General features: G+C 34.2%; 1 protein-coding gene across 8 annotated transcripts in view; it reads right to left on the reverse strand.

The window, feature by feature from the left end:
- Window positions 1-18,055, reverse strand: part of CCDC14 (coiled-coil domain containing 14) — a 47,707-nt gene that overhangs the window by 17,079 nt on the left and 12,573 nt on the right. For 2 of the 8 annotated variants that reach the window (XM_004036202.5, XM_031009443.3), the window contains 6 exons: window positions 17,877-17,971; window positions 15,989-16,505; window positions 14,037-14,178; window positions 2,871-2,953; window positions 510-728; window positions 304-436 (listed from right to left, as the gene is read on the reverse strand). In XM_004036202.5, coding sequence (XP_004036250.4) covers window positions 304-436; window positions 510-728; window positions 2,871-2,953; window positions 14,037-14,178; window positions 15,989-16,505; window positions 17,877-17,971 — 1,189 coding nt within the window. Of the gene's footprint in view, window positions 1-303; window positions 437-509; window positions 729-2,870; window positions 2,954-14,036; window positions 14,179-15,988; window positions 16,506-17,867; window positions 17,972-18,055 lie in introns of all 8 variants that reach the window. The other 6 variants (XM_055383838.2, XM_055383837.2, XM_019024455.4 and 3 more) reach the window with 5 other exon arrangements.

The following is an 18,055-nucleotide window of genomic DNA, read 5'->3' on the forward strand; positions in this document are numbered from 1 at the left end:
TTCCAGTCAGATCTCTCTAGCTTCAGAACCAGAGGGCTCAATGGTGTTGCTATACAAGTCTTCAGCTTCTCATCAGGACCCCCTGCCCAGAATCACACGGTTTTAAAAAAACATTTCGCCAGGTTTGAAATTTCTAAACTAATTTAATTGAAACAGAAGAAAACATCATTAGAAATTAGCAAAAACACTGGCAAAATAAGAGAAAAAGATATGGGTGAGAAAACAGGTCTAACATTATTTTGAAGTTTATAAAAACATCTAAAAAAAAAAAGGCATGAGTTATTCAAAGGAAGTCAATTTTACCTGGTTAATTCTCTTAGTCGAGTCACCTCAGCATCACGCTGACGTAATGTTATCCCCAATATCTGGTTTTCCTTTTCAGCAGTTTCTAACTTAAACTGGGAGCTTTTCACATTGACTAGGGCTTCCTCCAATTCTAAAACAACAAAAGTTTCAGTTTCCTTATTCCTTTTAAAAGATGTGACCATAACTACTGTCTAAATACGTACCAATTTTTATTCTTGTTATCTCAATATCATATTGCTGTTTATTTTCAAGTATAGTTTGATCTTTGTCTTTAAATATACTACTAAATTTTTTGTTTTCATCTTTCTGATTTTCAATCACTTTTAACAGCTCTTCATTTTTACTCTGCAGTAATTCCTGGCTCTTTAGTGACTCCTCCAATTGATTTTGCAGTGACATATTCAATGACTGAAGAGAAAACACTGTAAGACAAAATGGATCAAATAGTTGTTTCCCAAACCTAAAAAGTACAAACTTGGAAAATACCTGTTTCTTAAAAAAAAAAAAAAAGGCCTGAAATTTATTGATTTTGTTTAACGATTAATTGCATGAGCAGTTCTACATAAATACTACATATATTTTTAAAAATGATTGGCAGAAGTCATACCTTTCTTTTCCAGTTGACATTTTAAGCATTAATTTTTTAAACCCTTTTAAAAGAAAGAATATATAATCCTTTTAAAAGAATAATACATATACAAAGTTAAAAAATTCAAACACCACAGAATGTCAATGATTCTCAATGAAGAATCTCCCTTCCACTCCTCCTCTCTGTCCCCAGAGACAATCAGTATTAATTTTGGTATCTTTCGTGAAAACACTTTTGCATATGGTATTAATTACACTACATACACACACATACTATACACAATTTCTAACTTTGCCTTTTTTTCCCATAAGACTGTTGTATACAAACACATAGATCTATCACGTTCTTTTTCATGGCGATAAAAGTATATGGCACCATTTATTGAGCAAATACATGCTCAGCGAATGCTTACTATGTGTGAGGTATTGTATTAGAATCTGAATATACAGAGATGAACAACACAGATGTGGCCCCTGTTCTCACAGAGCTGATAACAAACAAGTAATTATACACAGTAATGATCTCAAAGAAACAATAAGATAAATGATCAGATAATATAAATAAGAGAAGCTATTTAAAGTGGCAACTACTGATCTCCCCACTTGTCCTCTAGGCCTCCTCTCTCCTACCCTCTCCCTTTCCTCACCTTTGGTTAACAGTGGAGACACAGTGATAATTTCTGAATCACTCTGGTGAAACTGAACACGTTTATAAAGTGCTCATTCTGTTGGGTAATCATATTTTTTTCTTACTGATTTATAAGATATATTTATATATATTAAGAAGATTAAGCCTTCATCATGTCATGTATTGTTTCTCCATTTTGCTTATGTTTTGAATGTATTTATAATTTTGCTATGTAGAAACTGAAAAAGTTTTCTGGGGACATATTTTATCAATCTGTTCCTCTGTGGCATTTGAGTCTTTGTCAGGCTTAGGAAAAGTTCCCCTCCAAAAAAATAAAAAAATAAAAATTCTTATCTTTTCTTCTGGTACTATTATAGTTTCTTTATTAAGCTCTGTGATCATTAAGGACAATTTGGCAATATCTGTCACAATTGCAACTGTATATACCCTTTGGCTCAACAATTCTACTGCTATAAATCTATCCTACAAAAATGCTGGCCAGGCGTGGTGGCTCATTGTCTGTAATCCCACACCTTGGGAGGCCGAGGTGAGTGGATCACTTGAGGTCAGGAGTTCAAGACCAGCCTGGCCAACATGATGAAACCCTGTCTCTAATAAAAATACAAAAATTAGCCAGGCATGGTGGCAGGCGCCTATAATCCCAGATACTTGAGAGGCTGAGGGAAGAGAATCACTTGAACCTTGGAGGCAGAGGTTGCAGTGAGACACGATCGCACCACTGCACTCCAGCCTGGGCCACGGAGTGACGCCGTCTCAAAACAAACAAACAAACAAACAAACAAAAAAAGCTGACATATATGCACAAAGACATATACAAAGATTTTCACTGCAATGTTGTTTGCACTGGGAAAAAAGGGGAAAGTACTATTAGCAAAGGACCATATTATGGTAGACCTGGATAAGCAGAATACCCAAGTAATTCTTAAAGAGAAAGATGCATAATTATGTATTTTGATAGACAAAAGTGTCCACTATATGTTAAGTGAATAAACAGAAGCTGTGGAAAAGTATGTACAGTGTGATCTCATTTTTAAAAAAGTACATATATAGTTCTATTTGTGCCTGGCACACAGTAGGTATTCAGTAAGTATTTGTTAAATAAATCAATTATATATGAAGAGAAGGTATGTAAAAGGAAACACACTCCTGTATTTCAAAACAAACAAAAAAAGGTGTATATTATTGGGAAGTGATAGCATCTTTTATTTTCTTATGTTTCTACAATATTTTAAATTTATCCCCTCAAAGTAATTACAAAAGCTCAATTCTTTATCAACATTTCCAGAGCCACAAATAATTTATCAATCCTTAAAGTTCTTTTACCTACATTCAAGGTTGCAATCCACTGCACCAGATGGTTTTTGAGTTTTCTGTTGTTCTCTGAGTTGCTGGTTCAAAATTCTCAACTGCCTAAAGAAATAATGAAGAACTATGAATGCAAGCATACCAAGCCAATTTAATAGTATACATGTGATAGCCTATCAAAAAAGATAAAACATAAACCCACTAAGACAGCAGAAGTCCATCTCATCCCCAAAAGACAAAAACTAAATAAACAAAACAAAAACAAAACCATACTACTATTATTATGAGGCCTGAGATAATTTTTAAGGTTGCCTGAAACAACATAAAACCTCCCCTCATGGGCCAGGCGCGGTGGCTCACGCCTGTAATCCCAGCACTTTGGGAGGTCAAGGTGGGTGGATCACCTGAGGTCAGGAGTTTGAGACTAGCCTGGCCAACATGGCGAAACCCCATCTCTACTAAAAATACAAAAATTAGCTGGGCATGGTGGCACGTGCCTGTAATCCCAGCTACTTGGGAGGCTGAGGCAGGAGAATTGCTTGAACCTGGGAGGTGGAGGTTGCAGTGAGCGAGATCGCACCACTGCATTCCAGCCTGGCGAAAGAGTGAGACTCTGCCTCAAAAAAAACAAAAAAACAAAAAAACAAAAAAAAAAAACCCTCATGAGGAAAGTGTTAATTTCTCTTTTTTGTCTCTTCAGTGATTTGTTGTTTTTTTCTATTTCTTTCCTTTTCTATCTGCTCATGCTGTTTCTCATCGTCTGTGTATCTTCATCACTGTAGTTAATCATCTACTTTTTAAAAGATTTGTCATTACTATGAACTAGAATACCTACAAGCACTGACTGCTATCAGACATCTATCTGCCTGATGTTTGTCATATGCTGAAACACAAATCTATGCTTCTAATAATTTTATTAGATGGAAAAGTTAATGGTCTTAAGTAACGAGAATATTAACAGGCTACAAATCTGCCCTGTTAAAATGAACTTCACAATATGTATCTGCTTCACAAATAGAAACATATGCAAGTGTTTTCTTTACTTCTAAGAAGTTATCGCTTATGGGGACAAAAGTTACCTCTATTATCTTTCCAGAATTACTTACCTAAAAATATTTTGCCTTATAATATTTATTTTTGGCACTGACTCTAAAATGATAGTACCCTACCTCACATCACTCACATATATTAATTTCGAGTTGATTAAAGTGATAAAATATGTAAACAAAACCCAACTATACAAGTTTTAGGGGGAAATCTACATAATCTTGAAGTCGGGAAGGCATTTCTAAGTGAAACTCAGTATCCAGCAAGCATCAAGGGAAAGAATGAAAGATTTAACCATAGCAAAATTTGAAACTTGTAGAATTAAAAGCCTGAAAGAAAATACCTGCACATATGTTATAGACAAGGGGTCCATAACATTTAAAGAACTCCTACAAATCAGTAAGGAAGGCAACCTAGTAAAAAGTGACAAAGGATAAGAATGAGCAGTTCACATAAGAAATAGAAATGGCCTATAAGCATATGATAAAAATGCTCATCTTCACTAACATGAAGAATTGCAAATTTAAAAGAAGGTATTTTTTGGCCATAGAATTGACAAAAATAAAAAGAAATAACATTTTCTGATGATAGTACAGGAAATGAATTAACTGAATTCATATGATTATATCAGTATAACCATTCGGGATGGCAGTTTGAAATGTCCAACAAAATGTAAAATGTTCATAATCTCTGACAAAATTATTCTACTTCTAGGTTATCAAGCATCAGAAACAGTTTTACATGTGCAAAAGCATCTCCCACCTTGTAGATACATACAAGGATGTTCACAACAGCAATTATTTAATAGTGCCAAGTTGGAAACAACTTAAAATGCTACATAAATTATGGTACATCCATATATGAAATACACAGATAATAAAAAAAGCGAGAGGTCCATTTGTACTGACGTGAAAAGATCTCTGAGACACATTATGAAGTGAAAGCAGCAAGCTGCAGAACAACAGTATAATGTGAACTTATTTTTGTTTTAATAAAATTCTGATTTTCTTTAAAGGTTTCCCCTTTACAACAGAAGCTTTCCTTGATAATCCTTTTGTATGTCCCTGGTCAGATTCTTCTCTTCCCAAACGTAACCAATCTAAACTTCTAATAATTCACTGCAAGCCTCTCATTCCTACCCTCCTCTTCTCAATTGTATACTTTCCTTTTTTCACTAAAAATAATGTGGTTTGGGGACAAAAACAGTCATCCTTTGGTCCCAGGGTGTATCCATATGTGTATTAGCCCTCATTTTTTCCATCTAGTCTGATGAGTAGCCTCATCTGTGCCCTGGATCCCATTCTCCTCCTAGACCATCAAGGACTCTGCTCCTATCCCACTCCCTTTATGTTCTGTATCTGCAGTTTCTCCCTCTTTGCCAGTTCATGTGCCTAAGCCAAGAAACATATTAAAACTCTTCCCATATTTTAAAAAAATTCCCTCCAACCTAACTGTACAACTAGCTACTTTCATTCCTCTCATTCCCTGCTTTCAGGGCTAGGCTTTTAAAAAAAATATTCTATTTAAAATGATACATGATAAAAACAGAAAAAAGGATATTTTAAAAATTGATGTTACACATGCTATTTTAAGATATGTACTAAATTTAAATATACTGGATTTTAAAAAAGGAAAAGAACTGCTGCTACTTAGGCAAATATTTCTTTTATTCAAGTCATTCTTTTTTTTTTTAGACAGCTTGAGATAAAACTGACATACTATAAACTACATAAATTTAAAGTGTGTCATTTTATTTTCTGCCATATGATGTAGTAAAACCATCACAATTAAGATATCCATCAGCAGCCATAAAAAAGAATGAGATCATGTTTTTTTGCAAGAATATGAAGGGAACTGGAGGCTATCATCCTTAGCAAACTAACGCAGAAACAAAAGCAAATACCACATTCTCACTTATAAGTGGGAGCTAAATGATAAGAACTTATTAACACAAAGAAGGAAACAACAGACACTGGGGTCTGGATGGTAGGAGGGAGGGGAAGGTGGTAGGAGGGAGAAAAGCAGAAAAGATAACTATTGTGTACTGGGCTTAATACCTGGGTGATGTAATAACATGTATAACAAACCTCCTGTGACACGTGTTTACCTATGTAACAAACCTTCACATGTACCCCCAAACCTAAAAATTTTTCAAAAAACATATTCATCATCCCTAAAGTCTCCTCATAGCCCTTTTCATAACTCTCTCTTCCCAGATAAGCACTTATTTATAGTTTGCATATTCTAGAATTTTATATAAATGGAATTATGGAATATATACTCTTTTAGCCTGGCTTCTTTCACTCAACATAATAATTTTGGGATTCATCCATGCTGTTGCATGTATCAATAGTTCTTACCCTTTTATTGTTGAGTAGTATTCTACTGTATGGATATAGCACTATTTGTTTATCCATTCACCTATTGATAGACATTTGGGTTGTTTCCTATGAACACTCTTCAACAAGTTTCTGTGTGGACACATGCTTTGGCTTCTCTTAAATATCTAGGAGTGGACTGGCTGGATCATATGTTAGATATATGTTTAATTTCTAAGAAACTGCCAAACTTTTTTTCCAAAGTGTTCAAATTATTTTACATTCCCATCAGTTAATTGTGAAATCCTTCACATCCCAACATTTATTAATTTTGAATTTTAGCCATTCTAATGGGTATGCAGTGGTATTTTGTCATGGTTTTAATTTTCACTTTCCTAATCATTACTGATAAGCATCTTTCTATATTCTTATTTGATATCCACTTATTTGGTGAAGTGTCTGTTCAAATATTTTGCCCATTTTTAAACTTGATATTTAAAAATTTATAGTCTTAAGTTCTTTATACATTCTAATACAAGTCCTTTATTGGGTACATGTTCTACAAATATTTTCTCTCAGTCTGTTGGTTGCTTCTTCATTTTTAATAACAGTGTTTTTTGAAGAACTGAAGTTTTAAATTTTGATGAAGTCCACTTTACTCATTTTTTTCTAGTTTATATTTTTTGTGTTGTATTTTTAAAATCTTTCCCAATCCAAAATCCCTAAGATTTTCTCTTACATTTCCTTTCAGGTTTTGTAGTTTTAGTTTATACATTAAGATTTGTGATTCATTTCAAGTCAATTTTGTATACCGTATGAGGTAAAGGGAGGTTCATTTTTTAAAAACATGACTCTCTCATTGTTTCAGCACTATTTATTGAAAAGAGTATTCTTTCCTCACTGAATTTCTCTGATATCTTTGCAAAACACTATCTCTATGTGTGAATTTGTTTCTAGACTCTATTCTGTTTCAGTGATCTATTTGTCACCTTTACACCACACCTCTTAGAATACTATCCCTTTATGTTTTGAAATTGAATAGTACCAACTTGGTTTTCCTTTCTCAATACTGTTTTGGGTACTTTAGATTCTTCAAATTTCCATGTAAACTTTAGAATCAGCTTCAATTAAATATTTAAAAAAGCATGCTTGGGTTTTTACTTTAATTACATAAAATCTATATATCAATTTGGGGAGAAGTGATATCTTAAGTCTTACATTTATGGATCTGGTTTATCTCTCACTTATACTGATCTTTAATTTCTCTCAGCAATATTTTGTAGTTTTCAGTGTATGGGTCTTACACATTTTTCAAATTTATCCCTAAATTGTTCATATTTTTTTGATGCTACTCTAGTACTGATTTTAAATTTAATTTCAAATTGTTCATTGCTGGCACATAAAAATACAATTGATCTTGTATCCTGCAACCTTGCTAAGCTTTCTTATTAACTCTAGCAGCATTTTTGTAGATTCCATAGGATCTTCTACAAGAGTTATCATGTCATCTGTGAACAAAACAGTTTTACTTCTTTCCTTTCCAGTGTGGCTGGCTTTTATTTCTTCTTGCCTTACTGCACTTGTTAGAACGTCTAGCACATTGTTAAATAGAAATAACTATCATTATTTGCTGGATAACATTCATACATTCTCCAGCATATGCAGAGACAAAAAAAACAAATATCTAAGAAGAATTTTAAAACAATGGGATGATATTACAAAAACTATTTTACAATATTATGTATTGAATTTAGGATTACATGATTTTAATGGAAAGAAATTAACAAGCGAAACCAAAACTGATTAGGCAAATATTTCTTTACTTCAAAAAATATTATTCCTAAGTAATCTAAAATTTAGGAAATAGGATATGAAAAATGCAGAGTTTGGAATTCATATTGTCAAGATTACTAACACATTCTGATCTATAACCATAATTTCCACGGTTGTCTTAGTTTTACGTATAGATTCAATGTTCACATCTGTCTACTCTTTTGTTTGAATTCATCTTTTGGTTGACTGGACTTTGCCATTCAAGTTTTTTGTTTTGTTTTTTAAAGGAGTTCAAGGGTGTTAAACTTCCTAAGTTCTTGCACACTTGAGAATATGACTGTTGCCTTTACACTAAAAGGACAGCTAGACCACATTAGAGATTCTCGGGGCATACTTTCTTTCCCTCAGAACTTTGTAAATGATATTCTATGATCCCCTGGCAACGAAAATCACCGTGGAAAGGCTGGAGATAGCCTAAAATTTTTCTCTTCATACATAATTTTCTATTTCTTTTGAGTGCCTCCAAAAATTAACTTTTTTCATCCTTAGGGTGTAGTAACTTAACCAGCATATGTGTTGGTGTTGATTGTTTTGCATGGTTTTTCTGAGATCTTCTATGTCCTATTCATCTGCTGACACAGATCTTTTTTTTTTTTTTTTTTTAGAGATAGGGTCTTGCTCTGTCTCCCAGGCTAGAATAAAGTGGTACAACCAGAAAATTTTCCCTTTTATTTATAAATATCTTAATATTGTCTTTAATCCATTTGTTCTGTTCTCTTTTTTCAGGAACACCAATTTATATCTATTTTCTTTTTCATATGTATTATCTTCTTCATAATAATTTTTAGATCATTCTTTTTCTATTTTGCCTTGTGTGATTCCCTCAAGCTTATCTACCATGCATTCAGTCAATTTAACAAATATTTGTTAGAGTGAGTGTTAGGCACAATTCCTAGCACTAGAAATATAGTTGCAAACTATAAAGCGACAAAATTTCAGCCTTCTCAAATTCAGAGACAAAAACAACAAAAAACAAGAACTTACGAGGAGGTAAGAAAAGGAAGAAGAGAAAGTTACTGTTTAATGGGTACAGAGTTCATGTTGGGGATGAAAAAGTTTTGGCACACATAGTGGTAATGGCTACAGAACACTGTGAATTTATTTATTGCCACTGAAATGTACACTTATAAATGGTTAAAAATAAAAAGGTAAATATTATATATATTTTACCATAATAAAAATAAAAATTTTTAAAAAGGTTTAGGAAGAGGAAGAAGCTAAGGGTAGTAGGAGACACTGAACTATGAATTTAGTAGCAATTAAAACAGAAAGACCTAGGGAAAAAAACCTAAAAGCCCAAAAAAACAACAAAACAAAAAACTTCAGGCTTCACAATACTTAAGTTCTAGTGGACTACAATATCCCTGAGTTTGTCTGTTTATTAATTATTTTACATTTGTTTCTTTCATTTTTGTAATTTTTTTGCATTATTTTTCTGAGTTCACTTAACTCACTTTTCTTCTCTTTTTCTTTTTCTTCTTTGAGCACTTTGTCTCAATCTCAGTCTTTCTCCCTGTAAGAGATCCTACTGTCTTTAATTTCCTTGAGACTATGGAACACTGTTTTAAGTTTTTCTGAAGTTCTTTGAGTAATTTGTCTTGTGATATTTATTCTGGACCTACCTTTGTTCTTGTTGTCAGTTTATTTTAATGCTATGCAAAATCTCTCCTATAAATTGTTTTCTTCCTGTGACTTTTGTGATGTCACTCTCCTAATTTTAATCTTCTGTTCTTTCCTTAAAAAGTTGTTACTCCCCAGCAATTCACCTTTCACTGCGTTCACACACTCTACCTTCTTGGTGAATATACCACTTACTTATATGCTGGTAACAGATCACTTACTTTCAATCAAATTGTCTCCAGTGTCTACAACAGTGCCAGATCTATACAAAAAGCTCAATAAAAACATGTTCAGAGAATAATTCCCGAGTCTACATTTCCGTCTTTCATCTTGTTCCTGTACTCCAGACAGTCTAACTCAGCAGGTCTAAATCTTAACTCACAGGCTCTCCTATTACCTTGCCTAACTCAAAAAACATTAACAATATGAAATAAAACAAATCTATTCTTCCTCTAGTAGCTCCCATCTGGAAGAATTATGCCACCATTTGTTAAATTATGAAGACAGAACCTAAACATCATCCTTGACTCCTTCCATTCACTCCCGTTTCATTTTTATGTTCTGTGTGGCTACATAATGGTCTCATAGTTGAGTTTAATGTCAGGAGGTGGTCATGAATTCTTGGCACTCTCTAGCTCAATGGCTCTTAACTGGAGGTAATACCCACCAAACTCCCATCCAGGAAATTTGGAAATGTGCCAGGCCTTCTGGTGGTCAAAATTAATGGGGCACTACAGACATTTAGTGGTTGGGGACCAGGAAGGCTAAATGCTGAATAACTGTATCAGAAGACACATTAAAAACTGGCTAGCCTAAATGCCAAAAATGCCAAAATATCATAGAAACGATGCATCTAGCTATTTTTTAAGCCACAAGATGGCAATAAACTCCAAGAAAGTCCTAAAAGATGTGGTTAAAAAGAAACATGTAGTTTCCAAATATCTAAACAGGAAAAAAAAAATGCTTCTTTAAAAATTGAAAATGATGAGAAACACTTTTGAATGAACCAATGTATTCCAATTTTTATTTGTAATGGAGATAACGGGTAATTCTTTCCAAATAGATTACCAAAGTGGCACAAAATTTCCTACACTACTGCCAGAAACCTCATTCTGCTAAAAAGAACATATCTAATAAATTCTTCATTTTTTAGTTATTTCATCTTTTAGAAGGTCAAGTAAACAACAGTGGCAATAGCATACTATATAATCTTTGTCCTGTAAAGACAGCCAGCCATATAGCTCTGGTGCCAGTTGAAGAATTAGGTCAGACATCAAACAAATACCTTTAAAAAAAAACTAGAAACAAGTGGTGGCCCATAAAACAGTAAACTTCATTTTCTTGAGTGGCTTATGAATTAGCTCCTAAGGCAATTTAAAAATGTTCTAAGGAACTGAAATAAATAAGAACCACTAATATTTTCCATGGTGACAATGCTAAAATACAATATTCTCAGACTAAGTTTTGGTATCCTTATTTAAGAAACCAATTATTTGATTGTCATTCCTTTAAATAATATGCTTGTTTACTTTGAATGGCTTACAATACATTCTATGTTCCACAAAATACACCTAAATAGTGAGGTATAATTAAATCTCTACTTCCTAACCGAGACAGTATAAAAGTCTACAAGTTAAGATCACTGTACTCTAAAACCAAATTGCCTGGGTTCGAGTCTTGACTCTTAACTTCTTAGATATATAACCTTGGGCAAGTTACATAAACTCTTTGTGCCTTCATTTCCTCATCTGTAAATGCGAGTAAATAGCACCTATTTCACAAAGCTGTTGTGAAGATATAAAGAGGTGACACATATCGAGGACAATAGTCTGGCATATATAAAACATTCAATAAATGTTAGCAGTATTTGCTGTTCATTATTTTATTATTTACTCACTTTTGGTTTTAAAAATTTATGCTGGTAATAGGAATTCCTTAGGTCAAGACTAAAGATGATATTAGATCTTAAACCCAGCAACCCCATCTTATATCGTAGTAGCTACAGGATAATGACCTCTAGAGAAAGAATCCTAAATGAGTGCATCTCACTAGCTATCATGCCTCTACAGGCTCCAGATATGTATATTTTAGCTATGCTCCAACTATTTAATTGCTTTCCAGTTTCTTTAAAAATTTGTGTAGATCCTTGCAGGTCATATCTTACACAATGTCTATAGCTTATGCAGCTGTAACACTCTCTCAGGGCACATTCGCATTGCAGTGCTGCAGAAGCACCTGATATGTACTCCAATATTTTGCAAAGTGTATTAATAAATAGACACTGAAGTGTTGGCCTTGATGGTCATCACTGAAACATTCAAAGTTAAGATATTATTGCTAATATGTGGGTGATTCCTTTTATATTTCAAGATTAGATCCCTGTTCTACATCTTTCCTAAACAAATTAAGAATGTAATTCCAACAAGTTAAGATGACCAAAAGAAAAAATATCGAAGAATTTTACTTTTTTCTATGTCTAAGTGTGGTGGGGCTACACTAGTGCTTACTAAGGTTCTCCTTTTCTTCCTGGGTGTATAGAAGTAAGTATATATCTGTGACATTATTTTATATATTTTTATATATACATATTGTATATAAATGTGTGTGGTGTGTGTGTATGTTTATTACTGCATATACATACATACACATATATATACGTATATACACACACATATATATATATATGTTTTCATTCACAGTTCCTGGCTGTCAACACCCACAGCCCTTGTTATTTGTTAAGCAGTCAAAACCAAAAACATACCTTTTATTAAAGTATTTGGCCTTTTGTCCCTGGTTCCTGAAGCAGCTTCAGACCAGCTTCAGTGATAAAGGTGAAAGACAGTTGTTTGTTAATATTCAGGTACTTTAGGCCTCAGAAGCAGGCCTCAGAAAACAGAATCTCTCTCTCTAACCTTCTCTTGCCATCCTTTCACTTGCTCCTTTTTCCTCCCCATTGTAGGCCATAGGAACTAAAAATATACTCTAATCTTCTCCCACCTTTCTTACAGCTGGCCATAAGGAAATTCTCTGACCTACCTTGTCTGTTTGTAGGTCATAAGAACCCCATTTCTGAAGGAGACCTGCCTCATACTGAGGAGAAAGGAATGCTCCCCAGAGAGGTCAAACAGAATTTGAACAGACAGAACTTCCTGGGTTTCCCCACTCTGTCTATTAGATCATACCCTTTTTGTCAAATCACATTTCTTCACAGCTGACCATGGTTCAACCATGACTATCCAATGAAGCCTCCATAAAAGGCCCAAGAGGACAGGGTATGGAGAGCTTCCAGATAAACACATGGAGCTTTCTAGAGGGTGGTGAACCCACCGAGGGCATAGAAGCTCCATGCCCTTTCTCCAATACCTTGCCCTCTGCATCTCTTCATCTGTATCCTTTACAATATCCTTTATAATAAAGTGGTAAACTAAGTGTTTCCGTGAGTTCTGTGAGCCGCTCTAGCAAATTAACTGAACCCAAAGAAGGAGGTCAAGGGAACTTCGATTTATAGCCAATCAGTCAGAAACACAGGCAAAATAACCTGGGACTTGTGATTGGCATTGGAAGTAGAACTCAGTCTTGCGGGACTGAGCTCTCAACCTGTGGGATCTGATACCATTTCCAGGTAGATAGTGTTGGAATTGAACTGGAGGACACCCAACTGCTGTCTGTTGCAGAACTGATTGTTTGCTTGCTGGTGGGGAGAAATCCCTACACATTTGGTCATATAAGTGTTCTGTGTCGATTGCTGTGGTGTGAGAGCAGAAGAAAAACAGTTTGCTTTTAATACAATGTCCCAGACCTTTCTATTAGGCAGGGCCATGTGCCTTGTTTCAGCCTATAAAATATAAGTGGTAGCGAAACGATCACTTCTGGGTTGAGCCATGTAAGACTCCCCCGTTACCACATCCACATTCTCTTTTTCCTAGACAACACATACTGAGACACTGGCTTCATAAAATGGAGGCAGTCTGGATCCCGAGTCACATGATGAAAGAGCCACCAATGATCCATGTTAGTCTTGGCATGAGGGAGAGAGAAACTTGCTGTGCTATGCAAATGAGATTTAGAAGTTCGTTTCTGCAGCATAACTTAGACTAGTCTGATAAATATACAGAGGTACTTCATTTTTCTGCCTACACATTAGCAAGTGACAACAGGGGTAAAATAAGTGGGAGAAAATATGTACAAGTGGGCAGAAGGAAGAGTTAGAGAATGCTGGAAATCTCTGAAAAATGAGGAAGAAAAGTAGAAATACAGTAAGACAGCAAATAAATTTTACTTATGAAGTCCTAGGTATGTCATTTGCACCTTTGTTCTGGCCAGGAGACATCTTTGCATACAGACAAAAATATTCAAAGAGCAATTCTTACCTTCGTAACTGAGCATTCTCACTTCTTAATGGTTGCATGGCCAGTGCTATCTCAACTTGAATATCTGTGTTTCCACTTACTGTTGGAAGTACAGATATACACGCCTCCATTTCTGTAATCAACCTCTGAATTTCTGAATCCTCTATAGAAGGCAATAGAAATGAGTAAAATCAATATTATATTTTTGGACAAGATTATTAGTATGTATGCTAAAAAAGAAAATCTTTACAGATATGTACATTCTTGTTAAAAATTCAACTCAATTATTTATAAATTTATTATACAGTTTCCATTTTTCTCTTTCATGCTGCTGGTATTTGCTTCCTCAGAATTCTAAAGAAATTAAGTTCAGTAAACTAAAGATTAATCTTAAATCACAGAATTATTACATAAGTGATTTTTTTTTTCAGTTCAAGAGTCATGTAGGAATATGGCTTACACAAAACTCTTAGTCCATAGTTACAAACGACCACAGCGGACTCCTATGATTGCTATAGGGTTTCCTATAACTGGTTTTAGTATTAACATTTATAATACAACCTTTGATCCTGGCATAAGCAAACAATTTACCTTAGGGGGTTAATATGGCAAAATATTGAGTGAGGGTCTGCTAAGATAGTTTCATTACTTAATTTTCTAAAGTAGATTGAACACAAGCAGCCACATCTCATTTGATGTGACATCAAAAGGTTGTTAATAATGGTGGACAGTAGATGATTTTGGAGATTGCAAACAGACACAGGCATAGAAGGTAGATATTAATTCTTTTGCCTTTTATCTTTGTCCCCTCATTCCCATTCATATTTACTACGGGCTGAAAGTACTTAAAATTATTTATTAATCATCTGATAACCTAGAAGTTGAAAGTGTATTCTAAGTTACAAAAATGTATTCAGTTTCACAGATATTTTAACATCCTCATGAAAAGTATATGTACACAGTAAACAACTGTGTTCAATGATCAAGCAGTCTTCTACCAATCTTTATTTATTTATTTATTTTGAGACGGAGTCTCAGTTTCCTCATCAGTAAAATGGGAGTGGTAACAGTACCATATAGGGCTGCTGGGAGGATTAAATGAGATAATGCATATAAAACACTTAGCACTGTGCTGGACACATGGTATGTGTTCAATAAATGACAGCTAATGGTATTATTATTATTACCATGATTATGTATCTGACTGTGAAAATGGTAATAAGTTGAAGGTCTGAAAACACAGCAATTTTAATATACTAAATCTTTGGTTTAATGGTGCTACATTTATATAGCATTTTAAGATTTTTTTTTTTTTTTGGTCTGCAAACGTTAAGTATTCAATCAATGCTTCCAAAATCAATTACTGTGTTTCCAAGATGACAAAACTGTAACTCATTTCAAGCAAAAGCCATTACTATAGAATACATATACAGAATGGAAACAAATGAATAGAATCTGGCTCAGAAACATCTTGATTTAAGAAAAAAAGTCCTAAAAATACACTGAAAAGGGCATAAGAAAGTATGCGTTACTTCTCAAAGTGAGATTTGTTAAACAATCTAACAGTTGGCTATTAAAGAAGTGACAGGAAGGAATTCTCTGCATCTTTTTAAAATAGGAAGAATAATCAGTCTACTCAGGGAGTTAATCATTTATAGGCGTTCTCTAATTAAAATTTTTATCTGTCCAAATTCTCTTTGGTTGACTCTTTTCAAGGTCTATTATCAAGCAGAATAAATACACACTTGCAAGCAAAAGACTGAATGTGTGATCTTCTCAAACACATTTTAAATCCACAGGAAAGAAGGGATCAAAACTTAAAAAATAATACAATAAGTAGAACTCATTTTCTTATTAGCTCAAAACACAGTTCTATGGAAAATACCACAAACTCCATTTAAATGATAGCTAAATAATATGACATTGCTATTTAGTATAACACCATACTACAGAAAGTTATAAGTCCCATCTACCTTGTTCTGCTACCAGGGCCTTGAGCTCTCCCAACAAATATTTTATAATTCTAACTTTTTCAGCTGTCTTGTTCACATTTTTTGCCTTCTGTACATCCTTCACTGTTTTTGTATCTCGCACATGTATGTTTAAATCCTTTCTTTCACTTGTGGCCTCTCTAATTTGCTCTCTGGCACATTTTTCTTCACTAGTGGCCAAGAAAGCTGGTTGTGACTGAGTAGGGCTTCGGTGTGTCTGACTGTCCAGATGCGTTTCTTTTCCATGAGATCGAAAAAGAGACAAATATGTTTGAATACATTTTAGTAGGTCTGTTTCCTTATGAATTCCTTGTTGTGGCAGAATTCCATTAACAAGGCCCAGTTGCTGCAATGTTGGAATAGCTGATATGTCAGTTTTGGGCAGGCTACATGGAACTCCAGGACTGGTATTAAATGAATTCCTTAGAACATCAGTACAGGTTGCAGAAACTGTTTTACCTTGTGATGCAAACTGACTGTCGCCATCAGTTTGAACTTCCTAAAGAAAGAAAAAAATAAGTCTTCAGAAGTATGAGCACTCATTTGTAGGTATTAATTACAACAAACTCAAATATATGAAATATATTTATTAAAACATGTTTATTAATATATTCATTTTGTGAATATTTAATAAGTAGTTACCACTATATTTTGAGGATATTATAGTCTGTGTAACTACTCCCATACAGTTAGACATTTAAGTAACAGCCAGTTTTTCACTGCTGAAACATTTCTGCAAATATGTTTGTGCAAAAACTTTTTGTATGTTTGAACTTATTTTCTTATGATGTAATTTCCCAAAGTGGACTAATTTTTGATGCTTTTAAACCATCTGTGGTATGTGTAAACAGTCTATTTTAGTCATGGCCTTGTAATGCTCCCATATTACAGGGTAAACTAAGCTTTAAAAAACAAGAATCTTTATTGCACTGAGGAAAAAAATCCAACTTACTTTTAAGCTAAAAATATTAGTAAGTTTCTGATATTAAAAACTTGCTTATTAATAATAATATTAATTATAAGAAACTCAAATATATGGTTACTACTCCTAACCATATAGTAGTTACACAGACTATGGTATATCCAAAAAATACAGTATTAACAAGTTATTAAAAATTCAAAGGGTACATATTAATAAACATGTTTTTAATAAAGTATTAAGTGAGAGCAGCAGTATATAAGACTGTATTGTTGACTTATAACTTTATTTTAAAAGGAAAGCAAATGTTAACAAATACAAACCAGAAACTAAAACCTGTACAGAGGATTAAACGATTGGAAAGAACTCTATCAGTGTGTCAACAGCAGTTGTACTTGGGTGGTCAGTATGGTTGATTTTTTTCCTCCTACTGATCTCTTCCCCTCTTTCTCCTTCATTATTGTCATTAATAAATAGGTAAAACTTTTCTTTCTTTTCTTTTTTTTTTTTTTTTTTTGAGATAGAGTCTCACTCTGTAGCCCAGGCTGGAGTGCAGTGGCGCGATCTCACTCACTGCTACCTCCGCCTCCTGGGTCCCGGTTCAAGTAATTCTCCTGCCTCAGCCTCCCGAGTAGCTGGGATTACAGGCATGTGCCACCATGCCCAGCTAATTTCTGTATTTTTCGTAGAGGTGGGGTTTCACCATGTTGGCCAGGCTGGTCTTGAACTCCAGACCTCGTGATCCACCCACCTCGGCCTCCCAAAGTGCTGGGATTACAGGCGTGAGCCACGGCGCTCGGCCATAAACACGTAAAACTTTTATAGAAAAAAAAATAAACAACTGGTCTTTAAATCCTAGTGCATTAAGTTATAAGCAATAAATTCAACAGTCCCTCCTGAATGACTGCTATAAGCAAATAGTTACTTATGTAGTATACGAACTGTACGCACAGAATGAACCTTTGGAGGGCAGGGTGGCCGCTGAAGTGACCAGACTGGGGTGGAGGTACATAAGCCATAACTAGAATGAGGAGTTGCCTGAGATTCTGTAAGTAAGAGGGAGAAAAAATTAATCACATATCCTACTTTTTACACAGTAACCAAGCAATTTAATTAGAACTTACACTCAT

Source organism: Gorilla gorilla, chromosome 2, assembly GCF_029281585.2.
Source record: "Gorilla gorilla gorilla isolate KB3781 chromosome 2, NHGRI_mGorGor1-v2.1_pri, whole genome shotgun sequence".
Classification (NCBI taxonomy): domain Eukaryota; kingdom Metazoa; phylum Chordata; class Mammalia; order Primates; family Hominidae; genus Gorilla; species Gorilla gorilla.